This window comes from Tigriopus californicus, chromosome 8, assembly GCF_007210705.1.
Source record: "Tigriopus californicus strain San Diego chromosome 8, Tcal_SD_v2.1, whole genome shotgun sequence".
Taxonomy (NCBI): domain Eukaryota; kingdom Metazoa; phylum Arthropoda; class Copepoda; order Harpacticoida; family Harpacticidae; genus Tigriopus; species Tigriopus californicus.
Genome location: NC_081447.1, coordinates 3,565,960 through 3,583,788, shown reverse-complemented (window position 1 = coordinate 3,583,788; position 17,829 = coordinate 3,565,960). Strand labels below are relative to the sequence as shown.

The window sequence follows — 17,829 nt, the reverse complement described above, 5'->3', positions numbered from 1 at the left end:
TTCATCTCAAAAAGGTATACCAGATCGAGATTGATTCCCAGAGATGATTTATCCTTAACTCCAAAACTGCAACATGTTCAGAAGACCTTTTGACTGATTATCTTGTAAACAGATTGCTGGGATATAGCCTTTGTCAACCGTGTAAGACGCAAACCAAGTCAGGAGGAGTTCAAAGAGTGCTGAAGGTGAAATCTAATCACCGACACTCCTCATTTTCATCTATCCCTCCCTCCCTTCTTGTTCGCCCGTCTCGTTTCTTGAGGGTCGAAGTTTCGCGGAGCAACAGCCGTTCTTGCTCCCTTCGTCCGTTCGTTCGGACTCTCGTTCTTTCGGGAAAATGATTTCACCTCGAGGGCTCAGACTTGAAATTACCAACAAGTTCTTGGTCAGCTTGAGCATCAGGTGGGAATCAACATTCGGCACCAAAAGGCCATTCGTTGGTGACACGACTGGCAAAAAGTGACTGATGAATGACGCTTTTTCTTGAATAATGTTATTGGTGTATGGACTGCTATAGAATTAGGTCGTGTATGTGGAGCAAAGTGTCAACACGAGGACCGATTGCAAATATTGAAATGCAAAATCGCTGGCAATGCTGACATTTATCTTCGAAATTGACCACAATCACCTTGAGACATGAGATCAAGACGCATCAGTTGTTATATTACTCAAGGGATGTTGTCTACTATTTAGATAAATGTCCTTAAGATTTGTCCAAGGCTTTGCAAATATCTTTCGATAAGACTGAGTGAGATCACGATTCTCAGAGTTTACCAATGAAAGCCGTTACCCGAGACAATTTGGGCGGATCAAATGTCAACTGGGTTTAAGGTCACCATTTCTAATGAAATGGTCTGGCATGAACTCAATGTGATCCTCGAACACCTGGAGAGGAAGTATTTATCCACACTTAATGATGATGGCAACCTGTTCAATGGTTTTTATGTGGATAAAGTCTCTCCTTCACATTGAATTCCTCAGCATTAGTGTATTTAATTTTGCTCTGGATTCGAGATGACACACTTTAGTAATGATCGTTTTCGGCAATCGTATTGTTCGAGAGGCGGTAATCCGGATCATTGCTAGATTCCATGGATTGGTTTGGAAACCACAACACAATCAAGTCCGAATGTAGTGTATCTCCGAGGAGTGCATGGCACCATCATCAACATGTCCCAACAACGCATGTTGTGCGCGTCTGAACTTGGAAGTTGTTGTACCAGTGCGAGTGGAAGTAGTAGTCCATGCACAATAGTAGGCCGAGGCCGGGGGTTCTTGGCACCTTTTTGGAATGGAAAAGGCGCTTGCGACGACGTCGTCACATACTGAATGGTAACTTGACGCATCTTACTATTACTCCTCTCACCGTGGAGGGTATGGAGTATGTGCTGAATCTGTGGCAATGATCTGAAGACGGGGAGGAAGGAAAAAAATATGCGTCAACAGGGACAAGAGAAACAGCATTGTCGATTTGTGAAGGACAAAGTATAAATAGATGTAACATCTTGTGTTTCCACAGTCAGCCAACCAACCTCAATCAGAGCAGTCATTCAGTTCTCCTCTTCTGGTTTGAAGCAACTACAAGAAATATGCGTCAATTCATGACTTTGTCCTTTCTTCTGGGTGTGGCGTTGGCCGACAATGCCTATGCCCCCGCCCCTTATCATCCGGCTCCGTATCACCCAGCCCCGTACCATCCGGCCCCTGCCCCTTATCATCCGGCCCCTGTGCATCATCCCACCCCTGTGCATCACCCTGCTCCTTACAAGCCTGCTCATCATGATGAGTACAAATCTCCTCCCAGGTAAATTTCCTTGGGATCTCCCTTGTTCAAATGTGATCGACCAATCCCAAAAGTGTGACTCGAAAGTGGAAAACTGAATGGCGTGAACATGGTTCCTTGAAGGACTCTAAAAGCGTGAGCAAACGGCACTTTTGTACCAATGACTATGAATGGGCAAGATCTTTTTAATGAGTGAATTGCGAAGAAGTGGTCAACGTTTGGTTCATAGAAAGAACAATTTTCCCCTCGAAATTGTTATTTTGAGATTGTTCAATTGCATTGTTATTTTTTTCTTGGCAATGGTAACACCACGCTGATCATCAGAGAATATGGTTGATGCAGATTTTGGCATGAATTGCGCTCTGAATTGATCCGGGAAATATGATGATCACTGAGTGTGAAAATCACCTCATGCGCTCATTTACCATATCAGATAGAGCGATTTGAATTCGATTCGACTTTTTTTTCGTTTCCGCTCCGTCGGAGTTTCTGCCGTTCTCATAATTTGATTTCCTCTCATTTTTTCCCAATTCCCTTTCCAGGCCTTTTGCTTATGAATACGGCGTGAAGGACGAATACTCCGGTGCGTACTTCGATAAGAAGGAGACTCAAGATGAGTACGGAGTGGTTGCCGGAGAATACCGTGTGGCTCTTCCCGACGGTCGCACCCAAATCGTGACCTATCATGCTGACCACGAGAACGGATACATTGCCGATGTCAAATATGAAGGCACTCCCCACTACGAGCCTCATCATGAGAAGGGATACAAGGCCGAGCCAGCTTACCATCCCGCCCCCGCTTACAAGCCCGAGCCTTATCACCCCGCCCCTTCTTACAAACACGAGCCTTACCATCCCGCCCCAGCCTATAAGCCCGAGCCGTATCATCCAGCTCCTTCCTACAAGCACAAGCCCGCTTACCATCCCGCCCCTGCTTACAAGCCCAAGCCTGTGTACCACCCCGCCCCTTATAAGCCCGCCCCTTATAAGCCCGCTCCTTATAAGCCCGCTCCCTACCATCCCGCCCCTTCTTACAGTGGTTAAACGCTTCAAAAACAACGCACGCATATTTCAATGACGCCCCAATTTCACCATAACTTAATTATTTATGCTTGTACTACAACTCTAGGCGCCTCATGACAAGTTATATCGCCATTTCCATCAACAAGGGTATTAAAAAAAACTATCAATCAATCGTTGCAAATGAGCAACACGGCTACCAAATTATATCGCCACTAGTCTACCAGAAATAAATTCATTTGAACTTGATAGGCACGGATAGGCACACGGTCAACCCACCATGGTTCAAAGTTTTATTTCCCCAAAATCTTCTGCAATATCAAGTCCGCATTTGAACTCCATTTTGGTCAAATGATTTTGAGCCTCGTCTAGCAAAATTTTTGCCGACAAATTCTCGGCATCTTCCTCGTTTTCCGAAGTCGTCACCGATGAAATCGGTCGATATCGCGGACTTACGTGAAACAGACAAAGTCTTTGGGCATTGATCTCGGCGGCAAATGCAGCGGCCATTTTGGGCGTGGAATGCCCATACTGTATGGCCTTCTCCCTCAGGCTCTCTTCCATGGTAGCCTCATGGAGAATAATGGTACAATCCATGTCCAAATGTGTCATGGGTGAGTTATCACAAGTATCTCCGAGTATTACGATCTTTCGCCCTTTTTTGATTGGACCCGTCACATCCAAAGGTTCAATCACGTCTCCATTATCCAAGGCCACACGTTTTCCATTCTTTAACAAGGCGTATTTTGGTCCCGGCGACAGTCCCAACTCTTTGAGCTTTTTCACATCCAAGGAACCCAATTGATCTCGCTCTTGAATAATGAACCCGAAGCAAGGAATCCGATGAGTCAAAGCTCCAGCCACAACGATGTATTTGCCATCATTGAACAAGGGCCAACTTTTTGTGATTGGATCGTATAATATCTTCGTGGTTGAAGTTTCTCTTGGGTTTATATATTCTCGTTCCAACGCTGTGACATTGTATTCACGATCAGTGGGGAATTGCCAAGATTCAGGGATAAGTTCATGGACGTGGTAGTCATAAGGCAATGGTGATCCACTTATTTCAAAAGTCGTAGCTAGTAGGTTTCTCAGACCCAAAGGCCCATAAATGTGAACCGATTTCTTCTCAGTGTTACCCCCATTCCCCAAAGTACACAAGAGACCCGGTAGGCCAAAAACGTGATCTCCGTGTAAGTGAGTAATGAAGATTCGGTTCACCTTGCCAGGTCGGATTCGACTCTTTTGAATTTGTATCTGAGTGCCCTCTCCACAATCAAAAAGCCAGACGTGACCTTCTTCCAATTGGAGGGCGGTACAGGACACGCCCCTGGACGGAGTGGGAAAACAGGAGGCCGTGCCCAAGAATACGATATTCATCTTTGAACGCTATAAGAGAACATGATCAAGAGAGTCAACGGCGAGGGATCATCGTGCAATGTGTCGGGAAAGTGACGAATATTCATGTATTTTACCTATGCACAAATAGAAAATTCATGACAATGTACAGTTATTAAAGTGGACAAGTGCAACGAACAAACATTGCTCGTACAAGTTTAATCCTAATCAGCGTTGTCGTCATCAATAAAATGAACATAGAAAAAGACGTGTGGGTTGCGCCAAAATATCCAGGGAGGGGGCGTGGAGTGCACTTCTACATGCATGCAGATTAGGACCAACTTCCACAGCAAGAATTTGTCTTTTTGGCCGTTTTGTAGAAGGTCTTGGATTGGAGCGTCAAGTCTTCACTTTTCGCCACCAGATCGTCCAATTTCTCGCCTCGATCCAGCACGGCTTTTATAGTATCGTGTAGGATGATCTTGGTCTCATCCAGTTCGTTTTGGACTTTCGTCATTGGATCAGCTGAATTAGGATCCTGATATTTCTTCATGTACACATCCAGGGGACCGCTGAAGCCCTGGACTTGGGTTCCAGTCGACCATTGGGCTCGAGGCACTTGAGCCGTGAAATCTTCGAGAACCTTGGTGACCAATGTGTGAGCCACTCGGTGGGGATAGTCATGATCCGACAGACACACCCCAACTAAGTTATCACTTCGGACGTAAACATGACACATATACTCGGCCTCTTTCACGGATTGTCTGGAGGAAGTGGGCGTGCGCTCGGCCAGGATCTTGGCCGTGAATGTGACGAACTCTTGGACAGAGCTTCTTTGGAAGAAACTGAATGAACTGAGGTCGTAACTGGCCTTGAGAATGGAGGCCGAGCTATCATCCTTGTATAACACGAGGAGGGAGAACAATTTCATCTTTCGTATCTGTAAGAAAGTGTATAGTTCCATGAGTTAACAAATTTAAAAGTTAGAAATCCACGAAAAGATGGGTGTTCAAATTGAAACAACTCCGAAAAATACTGGCTATGTTTCGTTTATTAACATAACGTTTTGTTTAAGCTATCACATGGGTTTGGAAAGGGTCGAGACGTCGAATGGCTTGAACGGTGTGATATTCCATTCGATCCATGATCTCCAAGTCAATAAGTTCCTCTTGAACCTCGACCGAATCGCTATTGACCAAGTTGCCAAACCACCACAAGGTCTCCTTGCACAGATGCGTGAAATTCGTGCCTAGCAAGGCCATTAGAATGGCTGGCAAGTCCGAATGACGCAGTACGGCCAGACAGGCGTTTTCAGAACGGGGTCCGGCGCACAAATTGGCCAAAATCCTCACAATTGGCGTCACAATCTTAACTAAAGGCCGCGAGTCCGACTTTTGGAAGATCTCATACGTGCACACATCCAAGGCTCGACTGATCACGGTATTATGTGCTAGTTCAATGTGCAAGTTGCTATCACAGGAGAGCACAAAGAGCACCCAAAACACCTCCACGGGGGCCTTCAAGCCCATGCTTCGCTTACAGGCTTCAATCATGCGGCCATGCTGACTGGATGACGGAATTAATCCGGCATGGAGCACGTGATACAAGGCGTAGAAACCGGCTCCTTGCACGTTCTCCAAACGAGATTCTAAGACCGGTAGTAGACTCTCGATCACTTCTTGATTGTTCAATACCTTGACCACTTTGGGTCCAGATAAGGCCAGATTGCCCAAGGCCACTCCCGCCCCTTCCTGGAGTTGATGTGAGGAACTGGCCAACAGGGTGATTAGATATGGTCCAGCGGATCGGGCCAAGGTCAGTCCATTTTTCTCGGACAATGGAGCTAAATTGGCAATGCAATGCAAGGCTAGCACCTCCAATCCGGCATTACTGGCATTCAACACGCCCACCAACGAGTGGACCGCCCCAAAGTCGGTGAAAAACTCATCCGGCGAATCCTGACCTTCCGACAAAGTCCTTTTTAAGGCGATCAGATCCTCCCGATTCTGAAAATGATGGCTATTCAGGCGTGTCAAGACCTTGCCAATGGAACAGACTTGGGCTTGGTCTTGGCGGGTAAATTGTCGACGGTGCTCCAGCACCGAATCCCGATGTCCTTGACGATCCTGAGCCAACTGATCCCGCCAATTGTCTCGGGACACGGGGGGATGGCCATGGGTCGGTCCTTTGGGACTCAAGGCCTCGTGATGAGTCATGGTGGAACGTTTCAGACGTTGTTCCACAACAATGTGCGTGCACTCAACAGTTGATGGGGATCCTGATCAAGGCCAAGGGAAGGATGGCAGGATAAAAGGAAGGAAGCCTCTGGATATGACGTCACAATACACGCATGGAAAGGCCAATAAGAGAAGAAGCACATGCAGAAGAAAAAAAAGGACACTCACATGGTTGAAGCACGAGAGCCTTGAAGAACCACTGTCTAAAGCTCTGGTCACTGACGTTGAGAGGTGATTGGGCTGGGCTGATTGGTCGTGGTCCAGCGGAAGCTTGAGTGGAAGCCAGGAGGAACGGTAAGAACAGTAAGAACCAGGAGCTAAGAGGATGACGAGGGAGCGGGCGAGGCCAATGTCGAGCCACTGTTAGGTTGCGTGACTTGGACAACGATAAATTCAAGATTGTCTTGGGCAACCTCGTTTTCTTGAAACATAGATTTGAGCAGGGTTGGACTGCACGGGTATAATCCCTGGGGCAAGTGAGATGGTTTTATTTTGGTGATGTCACAACCTAGTCCACAATTTGTGACCTATCTTTTAAATTGGCAAGTTTGAAGAAATAAGTAGCAAGTTACTAACAATTTGTCAGTAACGCTACATTGGTTGTTGGTCATGAATCATGTTCGAGTCAACACTTTACCAACAATGGTTTATACCAACATTTCGTTGGAAGATTGATTCAAAATAAAATTGCGCTCATGACATAAAAGTAATTTTGCCTATCCCGGCATTTCTTTCTATTTTGGTAACTCTCCGAGAACAAATATTGGTCACTCTGCGCCTCGAGCAACCGTAAAGTAAAGAGCACCAACAATTTTATCATCCTGACCACTTCATTCTTATGTTCTTGTATCGGTTTTTGTATATGATTTTTTATGCATACAATTATATACATTTTACAGTCCTGACATGACCAAGAGTTTGAGCAAGTTTGAACGCTTCGTTTGCGGTTTTGGCCCTCCCAAAAAGATTTTGCGGTGTATTTTAAACGACAAATGCATTGAAAGTCCTTAGCTATTAGAAAAACTCTATAAGAATCCATGAGTAGTGTAGCATTTATAGATATTATTGTCACATGTACGCAGTTAGTCAATTGGTACAGATTACATGTATGCATCGTGTCAAATATTAAGAACTAGAAAATGTTGATGGTTTAATAAAATATGAATAAATTACATCAATATTCTAAAAATGATGTTGAGTGACTTTGATTTCTAGAAAATGAAAAAGAAGTCGGAATATGGTCAAAAAATGCTCGCTGAGTGCAATGTCCATGCAAGGGAAATCAAGAGAACACGGTTTTTTCTCAATTACATTGATTTATGATTTTGTAATAAAATATTTCTCTTTTACAAGTTTTTGACAATTTTTTCACGGACTTCCATGCCGCTACTGAAAATGGAATTCCCAGCAATTCAAGACGACAAACTTAATCATTTTACTTAACTTTATTTTCTTATATTATTTGATTGACCAACGAATTAGAGTTGCCACCTTTGATCAGTAATTTTTGTCCAAGTCTGATCTAAATCCAGCTACTTGATCAACACCTTCATACTCCCTACGAATATTTGAGGGCAACAAATTGAACAATGAAGGAGCCCGAGAAAGAAGAGAGGTGGACTTCATTGTTCACATTAAGCCTCTTCGGTCACTAGAATTGACCCTAAATCCTGGGTTGGGACAAAGCGCATGGATGCTTTTGAAGACGTACACCATCAGATACCTTTCGTACCTTCTCTGAATGCTGAACACTCCCAACCTTCCTAGACTCAAAGTCAGCGAATATGACTCCAACATAAGACAATGGGAGCGTTACAAGCCATTAACCATCAGGATTTACTAGACTCTCCCGATACGAGAGCTCTCTCATATCCTCAATGTTCCTAGTGAAACATCTTTGGACCTGCTCGAGGTTTTGCAAACCTGCTGAACTCATTGGAGCCCAAATGGGAGAGGCATATTCAAGATGCGGCTGAACAATCGACTTGTACAGAGTTAGCATCGTGATACTTTCTCTGGACTTGAACGTGCGATATATCCAACCACATGTTTGAAAAGCTTTGCCAGCTTTCAACTGGATATGCTCATTGAACTTTCCATTATCTTGGAGAACTACAACTAAATCCTTCATGGACGAGACCCTAAAATCTGTATTGTCTGTGGCTTCACCATCGGCCTTAAATTTCATTTGACTCATTGACGGTGTTATTTCTCGTTAGATTTTAATTTTGCGAGTACTGTTAATGGGCAGATTTGACGTGCTCGTCAGAAGTATCTGCGAATCAATTTTTACACTTTTTTATTTTCATGGACACTTATGACTCGGCTTCATGTAGTCCACAAAAATGACGCAAAACAGAGCATCAACGTTAAGTTCATATTCTTATTGACTTTATTCATTTGGATGGATGCTTTGCCTAACGACTGTCAATCATACACAACTCAGTTAACTTTCTCTTTACATGTCATACAACAAATTGTTGCAAAAAACACACATGACGTAATTTGACATGGCCTGCGGGTTTTTTTATCAGCTCCACTTGACCCAGATTAACACACTTCCGGAATGAAGCTTAGGAGGAAAAGAATTAAGTGGTACATATAGGACACCCCTCAAAAAACTGTCTTTCACAGTGAAAAGTGGGCACACGTAAATTGAAGCACACAAAGAGTGGCTAGAATGTCCTTGTTTTGTGTGTGTGTGAACTTTATTCATCGGCTTATCACTTCATATATCGGCGTTTGCCAGTTTTTCATCAGCATACCACTTTATCTATTGGCGTGAAACTGTGTTTGTAATCGTTCTAATCCTATGCGTTGGCGGGTCGTTTTCAATTTTTGTTGTCTTCAATTTAATTTTCCTTTTTATCTAACAGGTCAAAGTGTCATACACCAGAAGACTATTATTTTGCATGAATATTACCAGGAATAGAATTCTGTGTTGCAGTCCAAAATCTGTCAAAAAGAAACAAGTTATATGAAAAATGCATCACAAGCGTAGGTAGGCAGCTTTGTTTTTCATTTTGGCTTGGCTTTAATGACATTTGTCATGTTTCTCTACGCTACACAAAAAGTGACTTGGAATTTGACAGCCAGCGGGCCCTTTTCTGGTTGAAAAAGATGCATAAGGTGTAAGAAAACACAGCATAACTTCAAATTTCGTTTCAGTAAATCCTGATGTTTAATGGCTTGTAACGGTCACATTGTCTTGTTTTGGAGTCCTGTTCGTTGACTTTGAAAGCATCTTTCTTACATGCAAACATGTTCATTGGCTTCAAACTTTATTAGTGCTGCACAATATTTGCAAAAACAATCATTCCAGAACAAATATTAATCACTGACAGTTGTTTAAACAATTTTTCCTCGGCACTGGGGTTGACTTGGCAATGTTCTAAGCATCAATTAGGGCCTTTTTAGGAGCACTCCACCGGTGCCAACCATCAGCGAAGATCAATGTTTTTCAGTCTCGGGATGTGAACACAAACATTAAATTCTCACCACTTCACATGGTTACTTCTCTCCGCTAGAAGAGCAAATTTTCTCTCACTCTCCTTTACTGAAACAGTTTTTTTTGCAGAGTGTTTGAATGAAAGAAACAACGAGATTCCGTATCATTCCCGAGGTATCAAAGCATGAATCTTTTTTGACTGACCCTTTTTGTCTGAAAGGAGCTTTGCGAAAAAAAAACCTTATGGCGGTTATGGTCCCAAAGCACGGCGTAATCTCAGATTGTACTTGAAGCACAGTGCAGGTCGGAGAATGGCCCAGATACAAGTTAGCACATACGACAGAATGTGTATGTAAGTCTGAAAAATGGGCACCCGTTCATCATCGTAGGCGTCAAACAAAGCAATGAGTCGGTGCCAAACTGAGAATATCGAGAACATATTCCGCATCACAGAGGACACGTGGAGCATTAGGTACGAGGTTAGCAACCATAAAGTGGCCACCACTGTCATTTTCGTCGAATATTCTGAGTGACTGGCCGCAGGGACGTTGCGCATGAGGCCGATTAACAAAGAGATGTAAGGGAACACCAAGAAGGCAATGGGCAAGACGTAGGGCAAAACGATCTCGTAGACGAGACGGAATGACGCCTCGGATTCCTCTTTGATCCCGGAGACATCTTTTTCATTCACAATGAGTGATGGAACATCTAGGCCGCAATACTGCTTGAAATGGGAACGGAGGATGTCGTCTTGTCCACTTGGAGTCTTGACTTGGCTGTAGATGCCAGAGGGAGCCACCAGGAATCCGATGGTGATGAGGATGGCCCCCAAGATGAGGAAGAAGTACTTGCGACAATTCTCCTCGTATCCGCCAGAGTAGTCCAAGAACAAGGTGATAAATGCGTGATAAACGATCGCGCAAAGTATGACAGAGTGCATAATCGGATAGATGTGGGACCCGTATTGCCAGAATGCACAAGATGTTCCGTTCTCGGACCAACTGGGATATAAGGCATCCCAATCCATGAGTTCGGCCACGAGTTTACAATAGAATATCAAATCTGGTATTATCATGGCGGCCGTAAAGCAATATATCACATGAACTGTCTTTCTTCGTCGCACCACGGCCAACAGCAGCAAAAGATTGAAGACTAACGCTACGGATACCAACAAGGCAAACAATACTCGGGCAATGATGAGTTCCGGAGGCTCATCAGGAAACATGGGTTCTTTGACTCCTCGCCAGAGAGTATCATTGACAGTGATGTTCCCATTCGTTTGATTCGACTCCATGATGCGACTTAGAGAAATTCACTGGACAGACACTTTGCCAAACATTCACACATTTTCACTTTCATTGTTGTCCTCAGAGAATGTTCCCATCCCGACGCTTCTCCGGGTAATAATGAGAACTAAACTGATCGCAAGGAGCACTTTGTCAGGATTCAAAACGAGACTGTAGGCGCAACGCTTTAAGAAGGCACGGAAATTCGGTCGTTCACCCGAACAGTCATGATTTTCACACGCACGCGTAGCTATCTTTTATTTACACTGGTGATCCTGAGACATGGAAATGTTTCGGTGGCTAATCCGGCCCTTTTGGGGCAAAGCTCCTGAAGTTTTGGGAGCATCATGCATAAACCTAAAGTCAAACAATGCCTCTTTGTAGACTACTCTTTCGAGTCCACGGTTACGGTGCGGACTAGACACTGATACAAGTTGTACAAGTAGACGCTCATGAGGGAGGATTTTGAGGGGGCTCAAGTAGAGAAAAAATGAGCCCACACGTTCTTGAGTTCTCTCTCTCATACGTGAGTATGGGTTTGCTACATATACACCTCTTCATCGTGGCCTGCCTGGGCTTGAGCTACTTCAATCGGGCGAAGGTGAATATCCTTACAAGTGCCAGGCAGCAATCCTGGAACTGGACAAAGAGGCGGGCCCTCGCTATACCTCATTCAATAATAAATAGAAGATGATGACATCTCTAGCATTTGGTCCATGAAATACGAGCAAAGAACTACATCGCTACGGGAAACGAGGGGAAAAGTTGATGTTATGAAAGAGCGTCTTCCTTCTTTGTTATGTCTTTCAATCGAATTTGGAGATCGAAAGCATATCCGCTTTCTCAAAGAAGTGTTGAACAATGTGTTAAAAAAGGAAGTAGCAGAATGTGAGTTGAGATCTATGGAATACAGAACCATCACATCGAATTCGATGCCTGACAGTTCAGGAAGTTGTATGGTCGAATGAAGTGGCATTAGGGGGATCCTCCCCCATTTCAGAGGAATGTCCACCCACGCCACTTCTTATCAGCACCAATACATCTGCCTTTCAGAGTCATAATTAAGAGCCAAAGAGAACGAACCTTTGCTATCTCGGAACGAAAATCTTTCTTTGTAAGGTTAATTCCGTTACGGCTTTTTTCTGCTTTTTGTCGTAACCCGTACAACAAAGGCAGAAATCATCACCCATAGCCGACTCAAGCCGACTCAAACGTTAAGAAATGGGTCCTTTTCAGGGAGGCCAGTACTTGAATGTATTGTAATATTTCAGACAACCTAACCCTTGATTTATAAAGTTAAATTTGCAAGTTATCCAAAAAGATTAACGCAACAATCGTTCTTGGCAGAACGAAAATCAATACGTCTCCCACCTCCCTTTTTTGGTTCTAGACTCACTCATACTTCAAGTTCAATCGCGATCTTGTGTGCCGTGGATCGTATTTTAGCCACGAACTAGTTGGGCAAACAACATCCCTTGGCATGGGCAAAGTCTTTCTTTGGTGACTTACTTACCCTTAATGGAAATGAATCCACTAGTACTTCAAGATGAAAAATTTACAAGTCTCATCTACCTTCAAATTCATATTATACCTGAGCCACCAAAGAATTAGAGTTGGCTAGTTGTTGAATGGAGAGTTGGTAAGATTCTCTGATTCGGATTTATATTGGATTGAGTGACTTTTTTTGGATTTAGATAGGATTGAGTGACCTTTTTCGGATTCAGATCTGGATCGGATTGAGGGCCTCTTTCGGATTGGATTCAGATTACGAAAATACAGTTCGGTTTGAATTGGGAAACCCTGTCGGATCAAATTCACAACTCCAGATCAGTGCTACAAGGTGTAAGATATGCCAAAACATCCCAAATTATATCCAGAATGTGTGGGAAATGTGGACGTCGTCATAACATTGCAGCTTCAATTACAAAAAAAAATCGCTGTCGTTCTAAAGCATGATTTTACCGATTTAGGGCTTCATTTTACCTTCTTAACTATTTCTCGACTCCAAGGGGAAAAAGGTTGCTCACAATTAATAGACATTCCAAAAATAGGCCAAGTTTTTACTCCCAAAATCCTAAAACAAAAGTGTGAACAAGCAGCCATTTTTATCAAAAACCATGACGGAGTAATTTGAATTTAAAAAAAGGTTCAAATGTTTCTCTTCTTCCTTGGGCTCCTGCATTACACAATTTGCTTCCCTCCAATCTCCATCAGGAATGCATATGGGTTGTTCAACCGGTAAATTTTTCTAGTCAGACTTGGACAAATTCTATATTAACCCTACACATAGAGATGTAGAGCTTCGATAATTCATACAAACTAGTGAGAACATTAACCGTGTGTTGGTGCGTTTACTTTTTTTGCTTTATTTTGAACATTATTTGACATACCATGAAAGGATAGTTTGAGCAAAAAAGTGTCAGATTGAAATGCATTGGCAACGTGGTTGAGTAGTTCATATTAATGGCAAGCAATTTTGCAGGGCATTAGTCGTTTCTCAATAAAAGGGACGAATTGCAGTTACAATTACTTTGGTCAAAAATAGTGATTTGTTACACAACCATTACTCGAGTTTGAGACCGTGGATCCTCATAAGTCATGAAGGCTTGTATTCATGAGGTGTAAAATGAAATGGCGTTATTCGTAACTCGTTACTTTTCCTTAGATTTAGATGGCCAGTATTTTATAGGTTTTTCCCCCTTCAAGACCATACTTCTCAAACGGAATTGTGTTTTTTACTGCAAGTAATCCTGAGGCGTATAATTTGAAGACTTCGTATCAACATTTTTTTAATAATGATCATTGGTGTTTAATCTTTGCATAATTGTTCAAAATGTATTGCATCATAATGCTTTGAGGAGTCACTATTGGAACCCTGGATGGGGTAATGATTGTTGAAGGTTTGATACAATGTTGTAAAAGTCATGTTGGAAAAACAGTATTAGACATTGTCAAGGTGGTAAAGCTTCGCTGCTAGAAGTCTATGCCTTAAGTCGTGCAAATGCGGAGATTTAAAACCAAGAACACCCTTAGAGCATTTAAGAGCAAGCACAATTTTCAACCGTTTCATTGTTCGTTAGATGGTAGATGGAAAGAGCAAAAGATCACAATTTCTGTTGAGCCGCAAGTTTCCTCGGCTGTCGCGAGATAAACGAAAAATTTAAGGCGATTCTGGAAACTGAAAAAGGAACAAGTAACGAGTATTTCTTTTAGTTTTTGGGTCGTTACAATTACACAATTTTAAACTGTAACAAAATTACAGTTCCTTTACAAAAAAAACTAAATTTTGAAATAGAGTATCTTAAAATATTGCAAAGATAAGAGCTATTTCAAATTGATTGAACACAGCAGCAGGTGGTTGGTAATATGTTTGCAATCTATTTCATACCTGTGCGTACTTTTTTCAAAAATATTTCCTAATTTTTCCAACCATAGCCAACCAAAGTTGGATTTTTCGGATTTTTCAAAATCACCAGATTTCGAGGTTCTTTTTCCCGTAAATCACCAATCACGAGGCGCAAAATTATGCCCCAAAATTACTTGTAAAATCACAAGTTTGGTGATAATTCACTACATCTGATAGCACTGAAGAGAAGTCGATCAGCCCGACACCCTGCTACCCAACTACCAAACAGTGCTGCCAGGTGGCGGTTTAGCCCACCAGATTTTGCTACTTCTGGCGTTTTTAGATTCTGTCTGGCGGGAGATTTTTCTTTTGGCGGGGAAGATGAATCTGGCCGTTTTCGGCGGGAAAATTTTTAACATTGACGGATAGGCTGATTTAGGTGGGTTGCTGGCGTTTTTGAATGACTTTAGGCTTTTTTTGACCCAAATATCATAGAAAATGACATATTTTTCCAAAGCGTTGAGGATGCTTTGCAAGAATGGAAGTTGTGCGTTGGCAATTTTATCTCATCGCACTAGCAATTTCATACTTCAGAGTAATAAGGGCCCTTATTTGCAACGTCACACAGACCAAAGAAAATGGGAAGAGGCACGGTAGATTGCTAAATAAACCGCTCTTGCCTTGCGTTGAACGCAATTTCTTTTCCGGACATTATGTGACCCGGGGCACTAATTATGAATAAGATTTTGATAGAATTAGCCAAAAACAACGCAAACGCATAATGATTAAAAAAAGGAGTTGGCCCAATCGGGCCTTTATGTGGTTGAAGCTGAGTGATGAAGCGCCCCCTGAAGTGCAGAACATAAAACATATTTCGTGCAGCATAAGGGGGCTATTGATTAATGTACAGAACACTCTTGGGCACAAATTGACGCGTTTGAATTGTGAATCATGCTTTTGTATGATCAATTCATCTCTCTAGAAGTAACATGGCTATGTGTTTAGTGCAAATAGAGAACACACGTTGCTTTTGTTGGAATGTCTGTCCTCGGTCCTCCTCCTATATCAGGTTGAGTGGGTACTTAATTTAGTTGTTCCGTCCGTTTCCGCCTTTATTGTGTGTGTGTGAAACCACGCTGGTTTTTATGTTCATTCGAGATCATTCGAGAGATGAGTTCCAGACGATTAAGTCCAACGCTAGAGTAATTTACCCGAAATAAATCCTTGTGTAAACTTCCATCGTATTGAATCTCAATAGCTGTTTCAATAGAGGTTTTCAAGGTTTTCAAGGTTTTCAAGTTGGAGTTTTCAACTTCAGAGGCAATCATTATTTTCACGGCTGCTTTCTCAATAAATGCATAAGATGTGGCACAATTTTGGACAAAACGGCAATGCATTTTTTCACTGAAATTGAGGTATGGCCAAATTAACACAATTTTCACTTGTTTCAGCATTACAAAAATGTCCCCATCCTCTTCAGCCTCTTTCAAAAAACCAAGCCATAGACAAACATGCAGGGCCACTAAGAAAGCCTTCAGAGTTGAAAAACTTCTTCTGTCCTAGATTCTAAGATGCTAGAAGGTGGATTATTATTTTTGGTAGATGCCAAGTCACTCACATTTTTATGTGTGAAAATGTTCAAATAGTACACCTCTACATCCACTAAAACAATGAACCATGGCTCAGCTTTATGAGATGCAATGTTTCAAAGTAGTTGAATTGTGAAATCTATAGAGTAGGGTAAAATATTTGCCACTCTGCTAGTTTACACTCCACAATCTTGAAATGTCTGGTCATAACAGTCACTGGTGACAGCAAGTTCTATGTATGACACAAATAGTTAACGGTAGGCCAGGAAATTCAACTCATGCAGAGAAGCATCTGACTGTAGGTACATTGAAATGCGTTAGAATACTAAGAGAATATCTGGCGTTTTCCTGACGTTTTTTTCAAATATATTTGGCGGTGAATGTCTTGAATTGGCGTTTTTTGGGGGGTCATCTGGCGTTTTTAGCCTGTCGCCACCTGGCAGCACTGCTACCAAAATGTGTTCAAAGCAAAGTCCCAACTGACTTTGTTGGGGCGACTTTTCTCTGACAAGCCCTCTAGGAAGGACTAATAAGCATGGAAAGTAATATTGACCTTGTTTCCGTTCTGGAACTGGAATCCACAATTGACAATGCTGTTAGGCGCATGACTTGTATTTTTGAGGATATTTGTGTTAAACTCAATATCCCAAAACTATCCTTCAAAAGACTATATACTCTTGTACCATACTAAAAAAGCCACAGCCAGCCCCTTCGGATATAGGGACAGTTTCTATCTAGAGCTGTGCATCGGATCTAACAGGGTCTCTGCATCTGATCCAAAGTGGTTATTTGTACTCCAAAGGAGGCCTTCAATTCGAATTTTTTTTCACAATCTGACCGTCCGAAACGTTTTAAAATGATGAGATTGAGTGGAAGTACCTTAGTCATCTTCCTGTTGCAATAATGTCATTCTTTTGTAACAATTGTCTTTTCTACATGCCTTAATTGTAGTACTATTGAATATAATTCTGTTATCAAAATGGTAAAAAAATTGCATTAACAGGCTTGATATGTTCAGATACTCTAATTTCCTTTTTCCTAATATTGACGGTGTGGACTGCAAATACTTTGATCTTTTTCATATTTTCTGGAATTTTGGATTTCTTAATTGTGTGGGATTGCCAACCAATTGCAATAGCTTTTAAGATTTTAACTTTGATGATCTTTGCTTTCCCTCACATTTTGAGACCTGTGAAAGAAACCATTCTCAAAACATATTTACTTTCATTTAATTTATCTTGCTATTTTGGACTTGGATCGGATCTGAACCCAATCAAAATCCGAATCCGAAAATTAGTGATCCATCCAATTCAGCACAGCTTTAGTTCTATCCACGATCCTATCCTATCAAGCCCTCTAATCCTATCTAATGACATCCATACTGGACAAGGAAGAATTTCCCTAGGCTCTGAACGTGGCACAAGTCATACCTACATTCAAAGTGGGTGACAAATCCAACCCAGCCATTTATTGACCTATATCACTTACGTCACATACTCCCAAGGTACTGGAAAAAAATCATGGAGGCTAAACTGGTACAGTATCGAGATAGCAATAATATCAGACCCTTGGGGCAACACGGTTTCTGCTCTTGTCGCAGTAGGATTACGCAACTGATTTAGCATTTCGACAATATTATAACAAAACTGCAAACTCATGACTCTGTGGATCTAGCATGTCTAGATTTTATGAAGGCCTTTGACAAAGTGGACCACGGGCTCTTACTCCAGCATTTAGTTTCAATTGGTGTTCGCAAGAAAGAGTTGATATTCATAGAAGGGT

At 42.2% G+C, this 17,829-nt stretch overlaps 4 protein-coding genes across 4 annotated transcripts; 1 reads left to right on the top strand and 3 right to left on the bottom strand.

Annotated features, from left to right (window-relative positions):
* The first annotated feature begins 1,299 nt into the window (after positions 1-1,299).
* On the top strand, positions 1,300-3,052 carry LOC131884551 (adhesive plaque matrix protein-like). Its single transcript, XM_059232373.1, has 2 exons — positions 1,300-1,804; positions 2,326-3,052. The coding sequence occupies exons 1-2, from the start codon at positions 1,590-1,592 to the stop codon at positions 2,825-2,827; spliced, it is 717 nt and encodes a 238-aa protein (XP_059088356.1). The 5' UTR covers positions 1,300-1,589; the 3' UTR covers positions 2,828-3,052.
* LOC131884548 (zinc phosphodiesterase ELAC protein 1-like) lies at positions 3,049-4,183 on the bottom strand. The gene has a single exon (XM_059232369.1). It carries the CDS (start codon positions 4,181-4,183, stop codon positions 3,089-3,091), a length of 1,095 nt encoding a protein of 364 aa, XP_059088352.1. The 3' UTR covers positions 3,049-3,088.
* Positions 4,184-4,246: 63 nt separating this feature from the next.
* Positions 4,247-6,707, bottom strand: LOC131884552 (synaptobrevin homolog YKT6-like). Its single transcript, XM_059232374.1, has 2 exons — positions 6,547-6,707; positions 4,247-5,081 (listed from the first exon to the last, which is right to left on the bottom strand). The coding sequence occupies exon 2, from the start codon at positions 5,070-5,072 to the stop codon at positions 4,473-4,475; it is 600 nt and encodes a 199-aa protein (XP_059088357.1). The 5' UTR covers positions 5,073-5,081; positions 6,547-6,707; the 3' UTR covers positions 4,247-4,472.
* Positions 5,083-6,611, bottom strand: LOC131884547 (uncharacterized). The gene has a single exon (XM_059232368.1). It carries the CDS (start codon positions 6,355-6,357, stop codon positions 5,212-5,214), a length of 1,146 nt encoding a protein of 381 aa, XP_059088351.1. The 5' UTR covers positions 6,358-6,611; the 3' UTR covers positions 5,083-5,211.
* Positions 6,708-17,829: the final 11,122 nt, after the last annotated feature.

Coding starts and splice junctions, on each gene's coding strand:
- LOC131884551 (XM_059232373.1), top strand. CDS start 1,590: ATGCGTCAATTCATGACTTTGTCCTTTCTTCTGGGTGTGGCGTTGGCC. Junction 1,805..2,325: donor GAGTACAAATCTCCTCCCAG/GTAAATTTCCTT, acceptor TTCCCTTTCCAG/GCCTTTTGCTTATGAATACG.
- LOC131884548 (XM_059232369.1), bottom strand. CDS start 4,183: ATGAATATCGTATTCTTGGGCACGGCCTCCTGTTTTCCCACTCCGTCC.
- LOC131884552 (XM_059232374.1), bottom strand. CDS start 5,072: ATGAAATTGTTCTCCCTCCTCGTGTTATACAAGGATGATAGCTCGGCC.
- LOC131884547 (XM_059232368.1), bottom strand. CDS start 6,357: ATGACTCATCACGAGGCCTTGAGTCCCAAAGGACCGACCCATGGCCAT.